The following is a 13,475-nucleotide window of genomic DNA, read 5'->3' as shown; positions in this document are numbered from 1 at the left end:
ACTTTTAAATGACTGCAGGGAGTGTGCTATGAGATACATGGCAGCAAGGCAAAGCATTGAATGCAGAGGCCGAGATGCTGACGTGAGATGAAAGTTTACTGTGTTGGATTGATCCCCACCTGAGCCCAGAAATTTTGGAAAGCTGCTCCCCTTTTATCCTTATTAATTAGTTCCCCTGAGGCCTGGACTAATCAGTGCTGCAGAGGACACTGCTCATTGGCTGGGTGGCCGTGGCAAGATGGTCTCACCGAGCAGCGTGCCGTTCGTCAGAAGACGGTGCCAACGCTTCAGGAAGCCACTTCTGATGGCAGCAGTGACGTCCCCCAGCAGGGACGCTAGGATGTGCCACATGGCCGCTCCGGGCACATCAGCTCCTCGTCCTGGAATCCGGAGCAAGCCCAGGGGGACCTCCCACGGGCCGCGGGGAGGTTGTGTCACCGGGCCGGTGCCAGCAGCACACACAGCGGCTGCGGAGGATCTCCCGCCCGGCCGGAGCTGCTCAGTGGCAGCGCTGTGCAGCACGCCCGGAAAAAGCCTGATTTCCAGAAACTCATTGGACTTTTTTTGCAGTCAAGAACAAAAATGCAGCTCCCCTGAAGTGTGGTGGTTTTCCAGGGGAGGAAACGCATGGATATATTGCACATAACCTCATTTTTGTGGTGGAGACCTTTAGCATCTCATTCTTTGTTATTAGTGTGTGTCAACATTTATCACACTGCCCCCTTTTCTTGTCAAGAAAGTAGAGTTTGTGTGGGTCAGTTCTGTGGGAGAAAAGAGCAGCTTAGTGTCCCAAACGAGGCAGATCCTCTGCTGAGGATCCCGTGCTCCCCAGCTGCGGTGCACGCCACGTGCGTTGCGGGGCACCGGGCTCCCCAGCCAGCACCGTGCGGGGCAGGAGCAGCGTGGTGGGCGTGTGGCTGCACCTCTGTGGTCAGGTTTGACCTAATTACTCAATCCAGAAATTTTGCTGCATTTGCTGATTCCAGAAGCCTGTGTAAATACTTTAGCCAGTGTTTTTATTTCTATGCTGGAGATGAAAGAATCGCTTCCTGATCTTTTGCACAAGGTTTTCCCACTGGCCCGCTCTCCAGTAGCTGATAGAGGCGGGGAACCGTCCCCCGGCCCCCCTGCAAAGCAGGAGGGAGAGCTGATGCTGCCAAGCCACTTTGGAGCGGTGGCTGTCACACGTACGCTGGCGCTGGCATGCCGGGCACTAACTCCGAGCATGGGGTGGGCATGTGAACAGCAGCGCGGGACCCCAAGCGCCGTGCACACCCCAGAGGGCTGCACTGCGATGCACAGCTGGATCCGAGGGAGGGCAAGGGACTGGGACGCCCAATCCGGGAGGGGGCACGGTCGGTGCCCCCGCCAGGCGGGTGGTACCCTGCCCCTGCACGCTCTGCAGGGAGCAAGCGGCATCGTCGCCTGCCGAGGGCAGAGGAGGAGCTGCCAGGATGAACAGACCGAGCATTCGGTGAATGGTCACGGGCGGCCCATGTTTGAGATGAAAACCCATTTCTCCTTCTCCAGGTTTACATGACACTGTGCTGCTACTGGGAGTGGGGATGGGATCTCTGCCGGACACTTTGTTACTCCAACAAATCTCGCTCAGATATTTCATACTGATGCAAGATTAACTCGAGTCGTGGTAAACCACGGGAGAGCATTTATCTGCAGGAGCCTGTGTGCCAGAACACAAGCCTGCTCTGAGCCCGAGTCCTGCCGGCTGCTGCTGGGTTGGATGAAGGAAAGTCTGGCTTGAGGACAATTTTACAGCTTGATTAAGCCTTGCTCTGGTGCATTTGCTGTTTTTTCACTCTGTCTTGCTTCCCAGAGGAGGCTGCCCTTACTTTCGTTGCCTTCTTCAGGAGCCTAGCGCTGCACGTGGAGGGCAGCTGGGCGCCGAGGAGACAGGTATGCTTGGAGAAGGTCTGATTACTTGCGAAGAAAGCTATCCGTTCTCCTGTGCTCAAACACAGCTTGTCCTCGTAAGATGCTAATGAGGTTCTTACAGCAGTAAAGCCAAACTCATTGAAAATGTTGCTTGGATCAGAGTTTAAGGGACTTTCTCTGCATGCATCTGCAGTGCTGTAATTAAATAATCCCTTTGTAGTCATGGAAACATTGTCTCTGTGTCCTCTCCCACTCGCTACTTTTCTGCCAAAAGTTACAGGCGTTGATTTGGTTCTGACAGCCCTTCGGTTGCTCTGATAATCCTTTCTCTGCTGAGCGGCGTGGGAGAGGAGAGCCGGGTCCTCCAGTAGCTGCTGTACCTGTCAGGAGAACTCCCCCTCATCCGCTCCTTGCCTGGGTGCATACCTTCATCTGTTACAGGGACTAATGGCTTAGTCCCTGATGGAGCAGGTATTCCTGCCTTCGGGGGCTCGGCAGCACTTTGGGGATGCTCCTCAAGGCACTTCAGTTAAAACGCTCCCCCTTTGCCTTCTTCCCTGTGTCCTGGCTGCTGCCCCACGCGATGCACTGGCTGCATCCCACTCGCTGCAGGGTCTTCCATGCTCACTGCTGGCATCAGTCTTAGCGTGTCTGAGATCTCCACCGGCTCTGCTTGAGTCGAGAATAAGTCATTTCCAGGCAGGACTTTTCGTACAGCGTGGGGTGGCTTGGACCCACAGGTCTTGCTCAGCAAAGCAACAAGTGCTCCGCAGCCCTGCACGCTGGTTGTTTCCTTGGCAGAAATGGTATCACAGGAGGACTCCGGATTTGAACAGTTCTGCATGAAGACACAGGGAGGAGAAACAGCGGGAAGAAAAGTCTGTCAAACTTCTTACAAGCCTCTGAGAAAGTTTGGCTTTATTTTCCCCAGCTCTGTCACCCTGACACGTTAACGGCTGGAACTGATGAGTCCTCCTTGCTCCTTCCCACACTTTTTCATGTCTCCTGCAGCAGCACAAAGTGGTGTTTTTTCATGAATGAAGGGAAGAATAAAATCTCATTGGAAAGTTCATCAACTTTGGGCTCCTGCTTGCTGAGTGATAGATAGCTTTAATTACATTGAACTAGTTGGCATCTCTACTACACTACCCAAAGTCATTAAAAATAGATTTTCTGTTCGAACTCCAGCACCCCGAGGGGTCTGCAGGCGGCGTGCCGTGGCGGTGGGACGCCCCGGGGGCTGTCTCCAGCCAGGGAGGTCAGAGGCCTGTGCTGGTAGCAGGCATAAGCTATGGAAACTTTGCTTTGTTTGTTTATTTTATGTATTTATTTATTTGGAACTGGATTCTTGCACTTATTTTATTTTCTCTGGGGGCTGGCAGAGTTTGAGTTCATGGGTTTTGGAGAGTCTGTATTGGTTTGTTTGTTTGTTTTTTCTGATGTTATGGGTCAGGCAGTCAAGGAAAGCAGTAATGAGACTATCATTTAATTGTTGAGAAGCAGGTTCGTAAACAGGGAACTGAAAAGCTCAGCAGCAGAGTTTCGGCGTGGAGAGAAGGAAGAGAGGTAGCAATCAGGCTGGAGGGAGGAGGGCTCTGCCCTCAGGAGTGAGGAAATTCCCCAGGAGCGTTGTTTTCTTGGCTGTTGTCCTTCATGCAGATGCTCCTCAGATCTGCTGAATCGCTTTGTCGCTTTGCATTGGCTGTGACCACGCTCATGTGGAGTGCCCGTCACCTTTTCTTATTCCCGAAATGACTTGCTGCCTGCTGCAGCAGAGGTATGGCCTCGCAGGTCTCTCTGGGCTCTGCAGGGGAGCACCAGTCCATCTTGCAGGTGAGGAGGTGCAGGACTTGAGGCTGCATTTGGAAAATTCCTGCATGCCTCTGCTTGGCTTCAGGACCTCTCACCTCATGTTTCTGCTAGCTGGAGCAGAAATCTCAAGGCATCCAAAATTGGCATCCACTTCTGAAAGCTCAAGCTTCGCTGTGAGGTCTGCTGGCACCCCAGGATGGGGGCTGGAGGCGGGAGCTCGGCTCTCTGGGTGCTGCAGGACCTTGTGCTCCTGCTCTCCAGATAAGTTCATCAGTTCAGGCAACAGCTTTCTCGGGGCTTAGTCTGGGGTGGCGAATACACTCCTGACGTGGTGATAGACCTTCTCAAATGTTTGCTCTGAATGCCAGGAGCATTCCTCTGACCTGTCTTCTCTAATGTAAACAAAGGGAAGTATTTGCATTTAAAAACTAAATACTGAAAACCAAAGCCCTTTCCAAATAAACCATTCTGCTGCACACAGAGCTGCCCCAGGGACTGGCAAGGATGAGAGAGCAAATAAACCAGGCTGTGACAGATGGGAGTCACGTTGGTTATGCATAGCTGCGAGGTGCTGGTGCCCACTGGGATGGGGATGCCAGGGCGGGGATGCCACGAGTGCCTGTGCCCATTGGAGCAGGGCTGGGCAGGCGGGACCCAGCGGGGGCCACGATTTGGGGTTACTGAGCAGGTGCCTGATGATGCACCCACTCCTTTCCTGCTCTCTGTCTTTGGAAGGCCGTGGGTCCGCAGAGCCGGCGCTGCTCCACGGGCAGGATCTCTCCTTTCTCCCTCGCTGCCCTCTCCGCTGCCTTGCCGTGGGCAGCTGCCAGGCAATCAGCCGCCTCGCGCCTGCGGGCAGCAAACCACTCCAGAGGTCGTTGGTTCTGCTGTGTCTGGGTACTGATAGAAACATTTCATTCCTCGCTTGAGCCACCTGTGGCCGTAAAACCTGCCGAGACTGATCCTCTGAAGCCTCGTTCCCCCGTCGCTGCAGAGCTGAGCTGCCGGCGCGGGCAGCGGGAGGGTGTGCAGGCAGGGACTCGCGAGGAGCGGCTCGCCGGACGCCTCCTTCGAGGCCGAGCAGCGTCCGCTCCCATTGTCAGGAAGGTCGGCGTGCTGCCGTGATGCTTGACGGCCGGGGATGCGGGTGGCTGTGCTTGTGACAGCGGGTGGCCTCTGCCGTGGCCGTACCAGAGACTATCAGCGATCCCTCTGCTGTCTTCTCTTTTATCTTCCCTTCTGGTTCTCCTTTCAGGGCTTTTCTGTCTCATTTTCTTACTGTTTCCTTCCTTTTCAGCTGCTTCTTTGCCTCCACCCTCTCTTCTTTCTTTTCCTTGATGGCAGGCCGTGGCTGAAGGGGGCATGGGGGGAAGTTCTCGGACGTGGGAGTCTGCTGTCCCCCGCCCCATTCCGTGTTGGTTTTCCTTCCACCTGCAGGCACTGGTGTTCTTTCTCTTCTCTTCTCTCCTCAGCGCAGCGGTTCACACGCACAAATGCTTTGGTCTCATAATGATAATTAGGCTGGCAGAGAACAGTTTGAAAATACCTAAAGCCAAGAGAGTGTTTCCAGCCTGCCGTCAGGAAGAGTGAGGACATCTGAGCTTTACTTCTGTATTGTCACTGAAGGAAATGTAGCTTTCAGTCTTCTGTGTCCATGATAGGTATGGGATGACATATGGATATATCCTATTCTTAATGGTATTTCTCTTGTTTTTCCATTAAAATGAAACATATTCTTTAGAAGGATGGAATATTTTCGGTATTTGGATCGTGGATGGTAAGGATGGTCGATTATGTGTTAGTACTGTGAGAGCTGGGCAAGTACTGCAAAACCCCCCAACGTTTTTCATGCATGCAAATGTTTAAATGCTTTCTGTTCATAATCTTTTTTAACTTCTTCATTTAAACATTTACTTGGGTATTAGAGCAATGCAGGTTTTCTGGCATTAATTTTTATGAAGGGTGAATTTCAAAGTCACAGGCATAAGTATGGGAGAAAAGCAGATGGTTTATTCTTCCCCAAAGCCTTATACCTTCCACCAGCCAGGGGCCAGAAACCCACAGCCACGGGGTGTATCTGAGCAGTCGGGGCTACAGAAGTGCTGACCCAGAGGCACCCTTGGGGCTCTGCTGCCCTAAAACTGTGCTTGGTGGGACCAGGTGCCCAGCTCAGCCGGTGCCAGCCCAGCCACGCGCCTCTGCCGGGTCTGCTTCGGTCACCGAACACTGAATGCTGCAAAGAGGAGAACGGGTGAGGTTATCTGCCCTGCATTTGCCAGCATTACAAAGAAGGGATCAAATGGTCCCATTTGGGCTAGAAACCTGCGATTCTAGGCATTATTCAAAATTTCTGTGTAATTTTTAAAGAATTATCATGTGCAGAAGCCACAGCTTCCAAGCAGAAAAAGAACTCAAATGACTAACATAAAATCATCTGTAACGAACTGTTATTCATATAATTCAAATCCTCTGTTATTTATAGAGCGCCGCGAGAGCATCCAGCTCCTCACAAACATGAAACAAGCCCTGAGCTGCATATAAATCACAGGGACAGATCCTGTCAAGCCTCACATTGGGGGTAAGAGGTGGGGGATCAGCAATGCCTGATGATTTCGGGGCTGTCCTGACCGCCAGGGTGGGTGAGAGCCATCCCACCAACACGGCTCAACGTGCTGGGCAGATTTTAGGGGAAACCCAGGGACCTTCCTCGCCACATCTTGCAGCGGCTGGTGGCTCCCACGGGGGCTGCTCAGAGCCACCGTGGCTCCATGGGCTGCTCATTTGGTTTGAAAAACATACGTTTGCTCCTAGGCTCCCATCCAGGAGCAGCACGATGTCTGCATCTCTGGGAAATTTCGGATCATCGCTGGTGGTGGGGTGGGATGGGCAGGGCATGGGAGCAGGGCATGTGCCATCCAAGCCCGGGATCGGCCGCCCCGGGGAGGCTGTGCCTGCTGCCAGGCTGGTGTGCTTGCTCCCACGCCACCGTGAGGTCTGTAAAGTGCTTTGAGGTCCTGAGAGGCAAGAAGCAAAGCGGGTAAAAGCATGTCACATGCGGCCTCCCAAGGCGCAGATGAGCCCCCAGGAAGGGCACCCCAGATGCCTTCTGCGGCCAAGAATCAAAGCCAGGCCCTTTTTTTACACCTCTCTGCTATTCCATCACCCTGCATTTCTCTTCTCCATTTCTGAAGCTCTCTACAGCTATCACAGGCTAAATGCATGGCGTACCTGGCTCTGCCTCTCGCACCCCCTCGGTCCCTGCCCCGCTATTCCAGCTCCAGGGCTGCTTTGCTCTTAGCGTACCCCAGGCTGAGCCCTGTGCCCATCCCACGGACTTCATCTCGGTGAAAAAAATACCCAGCTCTGTACATCCACACGCAATTTTTGTTTTAGGAAAAGCTGTTAAGTAGGGCTGAGGAAACAAGAAGAATAGCAGCCCTATTGGTGTCGTGTTTAGAGAGGAACTGGGTTCTCACTGTGTCAACAGCACTTGGCGTGAAAGTGGCCGTTGTTTGGCGAGACACTGCTCCTTTCACCCTGCGCGCCCCAGCTGCTGGGAGCCGGGCGCTGTTTTGAAGGACAGAGCGAGTGCAATACCGACAGTTGTTTTAATTTTCAGCCAGTTGCAGGCATCGCTGCAGGGTGGCTGTGCTGGGGATGGCAATAATTATTTACAGTATTTGATAATAGAAATGTAAATACATTGAAGAGGGACCGGCACTGGCAAGGCCAGTGCAGGAGCACCACGCTGCGGCATTGGGACGGGTCATGCAAATGTACCGTGCCCGCCGGAGGTGGTGAGGGACGGGTTGGAAAGGTTAAAGTGGAATTTCTTCATTGGAGTCAAGCAATGACCCATGGTTAAAGCTTGGTGTCATTTTGGACCCTTTGGGGTTTTCAGTGCTGATAAATGGGTCAGGACTGTGCTACACCTTGGCATCGCGCAGGGACCTTTCGTGTGTGCGATAAGTGCAAGAGGGGGCTTGCAGCAGCGATCTGTGTTGGTGTTCCTTGTGCGCTTCCTTCCCTCTTCTGCTCTGGCACCTCTTGCTTGGGAGAGACGGGTGGCCCACGTGGGGGTCACACCTGGGGCGGCCAAGTCCCTGCTGGTGCTGAAGGGCTCGGGGTGGCCAAGGAGGAGCAAGTAGTGAAATACCCACGTAGGCTAACTAAGCTGCCAACCTGCAAAATCCCAATTAATTTTATTCCCTGCCAAAATCCCAATTAATTTTATTCCCAGCTTTCTTCCCTGAAGCAGCTTCCCCCGCAGCAAGTGTAAGATAGCAAACTGTAAATCAGGGAGGAGAGGACGCGGGTTTCGCCCCGGGAGCGTCTCTGGGCAGGGAGGTTGGGAGGGTTTCTGGCGAGCTGGTGCCGGGAGGCCAACCGGGCTCCGGGCTGCGGCTCCGCTGCGCCCGTGATTCATGGCATGGCTGCGCCCAAGGGACGGAGTGACTTCATGACTCGGTCCCCAATATTTCCTCTTCTTGGCTGACTTCTGCATGGATGTTGAAACAAATTCACTCGGGAATCGCTGTTGTGTTACTCGAATTAAACTGGTGAGGCAGGACCTGAAGCTGCTCTTGTTTCGCTTGCCCGCTGTGCGGAGACGAGCGCTGAGCCCGTGTGTTTGCTTCCTTTGCAGGTGTCCCGGGTGCCCGTGGAGTCCTGCGAGCAGTACACGACCTGCGGGGAGTGCCTGAGCTCGGGAGACCCCCACTGCGGCTGGTGCACGCTCCACCACATGTAAGTCCAGCCTTGGCCATTTAGTTTGAGCTGCTGGTGGTGATGATAAAAGCAGCTTTCAAAGCCACCAAGCGCCTCCCACGCAATCTTTGCAAAAGCAAATTAGGTTGAAGTTCCTTAAGTCCATTCTTCCCTTCCCTGGACGTTCCCTGCATTGCAGCACAAATGCCATTGAAAATCCCTGAGCTCCTGTGAAGAGGTAAAGGAAAACAAATTCCCGCTTTAGGAGCGGTGGGTCGCACACCACAAGGAGAGAGTGCCATGGACATGACGGGAAAGCAGAATTTAAACCGGTGGGAACGAAGGCCTCGTGTTTTGCACGCTCCTGCTTGCCCAAGCTGCAAGTCCCTCCCAATTAATGGGGAATTTTTAAAGGCAATAGTAGACTTGATTATGAGTGGGACTTTGCTGTCAGAGAAGTTACAGCATTGGAAGCGAGCAGAGCACCAAGCCCTACTAAATGTATCAGGACTAGATATTTGAATTCTGCAAGGAAAGGTCAGAGGGTCTCTGCTCCAGCCGTCCCCGATGGGGCAGAGCTGGCAGCGCAGGGCTCGGAGCTGGCAGTCCCTCGTGCACATCAACAGGCACAAAGGGCTAAGGGTTTTTTTTTTTTCAGGGGAGCTCCAGGAAACACTCTCTGCATTCAGGAGGTGTCTGTGTCCTTCCTTTCTCTCCCCTGCCATAATAACGATCACTTCCTAAGGCGGAAGGGGGACCACCAGGCAGAGGCAGACTGGGGAGGAGGGGAAAGCCTCAAGGAGGCTGGAGGAGAGGAATAGAAATCCCTCCGGCTGCGTGCCAGCTTGCAGAGCAGCCCCGTTAAATGCATGGAAATCGGGGCGGAGGCAGAGTTCAGGGACCCGCACAGCAGGACTTGGCCACTTGCCTGAGGAGCAGGTGCTGGAGGGGGAGCGGGGAATGGCAGGCTCCTCCGTAAATCCGGCCTGGATTTGGGACCTGTGGGCTTTGGGGTGCAAACTGGCTCTCCGCGGCTTGCTTGGTTTGCAAAGAGTCGTTGCCACATTTGGGGAGATGCAGGAGAACCATTGCAGCCACTGGCCCTGAGCACCCCGCAGGCTCCAGGCAGGCAGGGGCTGGGGGCAGTGGCAGAGTGGCCCCTGCCAGCAGCACGGCAACGTGGGGCACAGGCGCCCTGGGCATCTTTTGGTTTTTTTTTTTTTAGCTTTTTTCCTTTCAGATGAGCCTGTCCAGCCCTACAGCTAAGCCACCATATGTGCAGTTGTGTCCGAAAGTCTTTACTGTCACAGCAGCTTTGTCAGAAGGAGGTGATTTCCACCCCTGGTGATTCCCATCCCTTTGGCTCTTCCCTTGGGGCAACCATCCAGTGTGCTTTTCCAGCGGTTGGGACAAAAGCCACCACAGCCTTTTGATAGTGAGGGGACAAGGAAGCAAGGAAAGGGAACGTGCTCTACTCAGCATCTGGCCTGAGCTGCAGGTCTGTGGGTGCTCCCAGGAACAGCTGTAGGGGTACGAGAGCATCCGCTCGGCTGGGGACAGTGGCCTTTTAGCGCCTGGTGCTGCTGAGCTGTGCGGCAGGAGGGGACGCCTGCATCAGGTGTCTAGGTGTGTGTGTTTGTTGCTCCTCAGACTCCTGCAGCAGCTCCTCTGCAAGGATCACCGAGTGCTTTCCTAATGCTAATGAACTGAATCTTCATAAACCACCTGGGAAGCAGGTAAAGGTTGTTATCTTCATTCTGCAGAGAGAAAACCCTCAATGTCAAGAGGAGAGAAAAGTGTCATTTCCTCTGCCCTTTTGGCCGTGACATTTCGGCATTAACCTATTCCCAGCGAGAGTTTCTTCCCTGATGGTATTTCTCAACCTTCCCTTCGAGCGTCTGCACTTTCCTTTCCTGCTTGGAGCAATGATCATTTTTTAGCTTTTGTCTTAAGCTGTAAATAATTGAGTTTATCTTGCTGTTCCTGAAGCCTCTGTCATATTTGTTTGGAGGCCCCAAGTGCTGGAGTGTTTGTATTTAATTTGTCATCTCTCTCCTCTAATTCTTTCGTGTCCCTCTTGCCAGATGGACCAGCTGCTCCTTTGCTCTGTGGAAGGGTTGCGGTCAGGGTGCGAGGTGCTCGTGCTGTGTTTTCTGAGGGCTGATAAAAAGGGTGAGGGGCAGAAGAGGAGACGTTTTTGTCCTTGAAAGAGCAAGAGAGTGGCTGGCCACCTGAGCAAGTGCGGGTATGGTAAACACCAGCACTGAGTCTATTGGGGATTGAAATCCAGTTGTTTCTCCCCACTGCTTGTTGTGGGGTTTTGCTCCTCGGATTCGGCGTCTGTACCCTGGGGGTACTGAGACCCCCAGGCAGCTCAGGGCATCTCTGTGCAAGAGCTGCGGAGGAGCAGGGCAGGCCAGTGCGTAAGGCAGCTCCTCTCTAAGCGCTCGGCATCCACCTTTGCAGTTACCAGAGGCTTAGCTGAGAGCATGGACATGCAGGTACTGAGTTATCAGGGAGCCAGAAAAAAAATCAGAATTTTAAATGATGCGTTGGATGTCTGAACAGGTACGGATGTGAGAGAGACGGACGGACCACCGCCCCATTCCAGGTAGCATCAGGCAGTGTGTCCTGCCTTCCATGCCATCAGCCAGAGAGGAATAATAAAGGAAAAGTAAAAGGATCTGCGTTGTCCCAGGATAAGCTTTCATTATCCAATATTACAAAAAGCTTTCCTTGTGTGCTCATCTTGTATTATCATCTCTTAGAGGCCTGAGTCAGGGCTTTAGGCTCTGTTGCACAGTGGGGTGCTTGCATACGTGTGTGCGTACCTAGAATTTAAGGGTAGTGATAGTAGTGATGCCCATGAACGAGCTATCTGTGAGGTTTAAATCAGTGAGCTCTGGAAGCAGAGGTCGGTCACGCTGGCAGCGCAGACCGGGTGGCTGTAGCGATGAACCTGAACCCAGGAGGCAGCCGGCCGCGGCTGGGCGCAGGCACCGAACAGACCCGTAACTGCTGCCCTAGAAGAGGTGCTGGATGAGGCGGCGGCCGAGGGCAGCGCATGCCTTGCACCGGGCTTTGAGAAACCCTGGACACAGGACCTTTGAGAAGGTGCTAAAAACCAGCAGGAAGGGAAAGGTGCTTGTCCTTCTGAAAAATCCTCTGCTCCCCCGGTGGTCCCCGGAGCAGCAGCGCGACGGCCGAGCAGCCCGTCCCTGCCCAGCACCTCCGCTGTGTTCTCCCGGCCGGGGCTTTGCTCGCCGTGCAAGTTCGTCCTCTCCATGCGAGAGAACGATCTTCTGCTCCTGCTCTTCTACAAACAGCACTCTTTGGGAGCAAGCGGAGGCCTCAAGGAGGTTGTTAAAGAGGCTCTTCAGCCCAGTGGGATTTGAAACCTGCAAGACTTCCATATGCTGCTCTCTGCAAGTGTGTTATTGTCTACAGACCTATTTATCTCTGTTAGGGCTGTTGCCATAAATAGTATGATAAAAAAGAGCCATTCCAGCGAGTCAATGAGATAAAGGCTCCAGTCAAGAGCTCACTTTAAAGCTATCTTACAGATTCACTTAAACCTCAATAATTCTTCCTTTGGCAGCATTCATATTTAGCTCCATTATACTCAAAAAAAAAAGGAAAAAAACCCAAGAGGGTGAGGAGAATAGCAAGAGTGTTTGCTGGGGATCACAGTGGTTTGGAAAGGGAAAGTGTAAACTCCACTTTTCTTAATCAAAAGCAAACAGCCTCGCGGGAGGATGATGGTCCACTGTTTCAGGGCGGGAAGCCCTGGTTTTGCCAGGCACTTGTCAGCTGGTCAGAGCTAGATGTACAAAATTCAGCCTCTGCGGGAGCAGGAGGTTTCTGCTGATGCACGTTTGTGTCTGGAGCCGCTCCACAGGGAACCGGGAAAACAAGCAGTTTGACAGCAGCACCTTGTTAATTCAAGTAACATATACACTCGAGTAAGTGTCAGAAGGGAACTTGCTAGTGGCATGTGGGGCTGGTGACAGCATCTCGATCCTCTGACCTTTGCGCCACCATTTGAAATAGGGTCCAAAATCAGCAATGAGTGAAAAGTGATAAAGTTTGCTGATAGCTTATTAAGCCCATTAATACCAAAAGGCCAATATGTCATCTGCGCCCAGGGAGGGGGTCTGGAAGAAAAGGATTTTCCCCAAATGACATAAAATAGAAAATCACTGAGGGATGCCAGTGCTGTGCTGCAGTCTCTGATAGCTGGTTTGAAACACTGATAATTCTTCCTTGGTTTCCTGGTGGGCGCTTCTTTACCTGCTGGAAGCAACTTGATTTCACTCCACTCCAAGGACACCTGCAATAGAAAAACAGGGATAATGAGCCATCCTGGAGCACACGGCATGCTAGGAGCAGTCCTAGTCACTTTGGCATGCTCGGAGGCTTGCATTCCTGATGGTGGGAATGGGAGGGAGCTGGGAGCCCAAGGTGTGAAAATCGGCCAAAGCACAGCCGGCAGCTGCCGGAAGGTCCCGTTCCTGGCCCTGCCGCACTCCTCAGCTCCAGGAGGAGATGATTAATGAACTATGTGGTTTTGTTTTAATTAGAATGGAGGCATCATCTTGTTACTGCCTGTTACTGCTTTACAGTTTAGTTTCTTTGCAGATTATGAATTTATAGCTTGCAGGGGCCCTGGCCGAGCAGCGGCAGAGTGCCTGGCTCGCCCTGCACCCACAGCGCCCGCTGTCGCCGCTGGCACACGGGGCTTAGCAGCTCTGGATTGTGTCCCAGTGCAGGCAGGACTGGGAATTGCTCCTCAGATACTTGTGGTTTGTCTTTCCTCTGATCACAGAATATTTTTCAGTGCCCTTTGGTCCTAACCTGGAGTTTGTGCCCGATACCTGGTCCCGGTGCAGAGCATCGCTCCCAGTCCTGCTGATAACTCCTCCTTCCCCTGGCTGAGGCTCTGCCCTCCCGTTTAGCTCGCCCCTGGTCAGCTGTAGCACCTCGTGCTGTTTGACATCTTCCCCAGGCGCTTGCGGTGCTCTGATGTGTGCTCATGTGTGGCAGGTGCTCCCCGAGGGACAGCT

General features: G+C 53.1%; 1 protein-coding gene across 1 annotated transcript in view; it reads left to right on the top strand.

The window, feature by feature from the left end:
• Window positions 1-13,475, top strand: part of LOC104074512 (plexin-A2-like) — an 86,361-nt gene that overhangs the window by 28,538 nt on the left and 44,348 nt on the right. Inside the window, exons 3-5 of the mRNA XM_009574656.1 lie at window positions 8,351-8,451; window positions 10,497-10,534; window positions 10,879-10,913. Coding sequence (XP_009572951.1) covers window positions 8,351-8,451; window positions 10,497-10,534; window positions 10,879-10,913 — 174 coding nt within the window. The remainder of the gene's footprint in view (window positions 1-8,350; window positions 8,452-10,496; window positions 10,535-10,878; window positions 10,914-13,475) is intronic.

Source organism: Fulmarus glacialis, unplaced genomic scaffold (genome assembly GCF_000690835.1).
Source record: "Fulmarus glacialis isolate BGI_N327 unplaced genomic scaffold, ASM69083v1 scaffold7043, whole genome shotgun sequence".
Taxonomy (NCBI): Eukaryota; Metazoa; Chordata; class Aves; order Procellariiformes; family Procellariidae; genus Fulmarus; species Fulmarus glacialis.
Note: the sequence above shows the minus strand (reverse complement) of the source record. Positions and strands in the feature narration are given on the sequence as shown.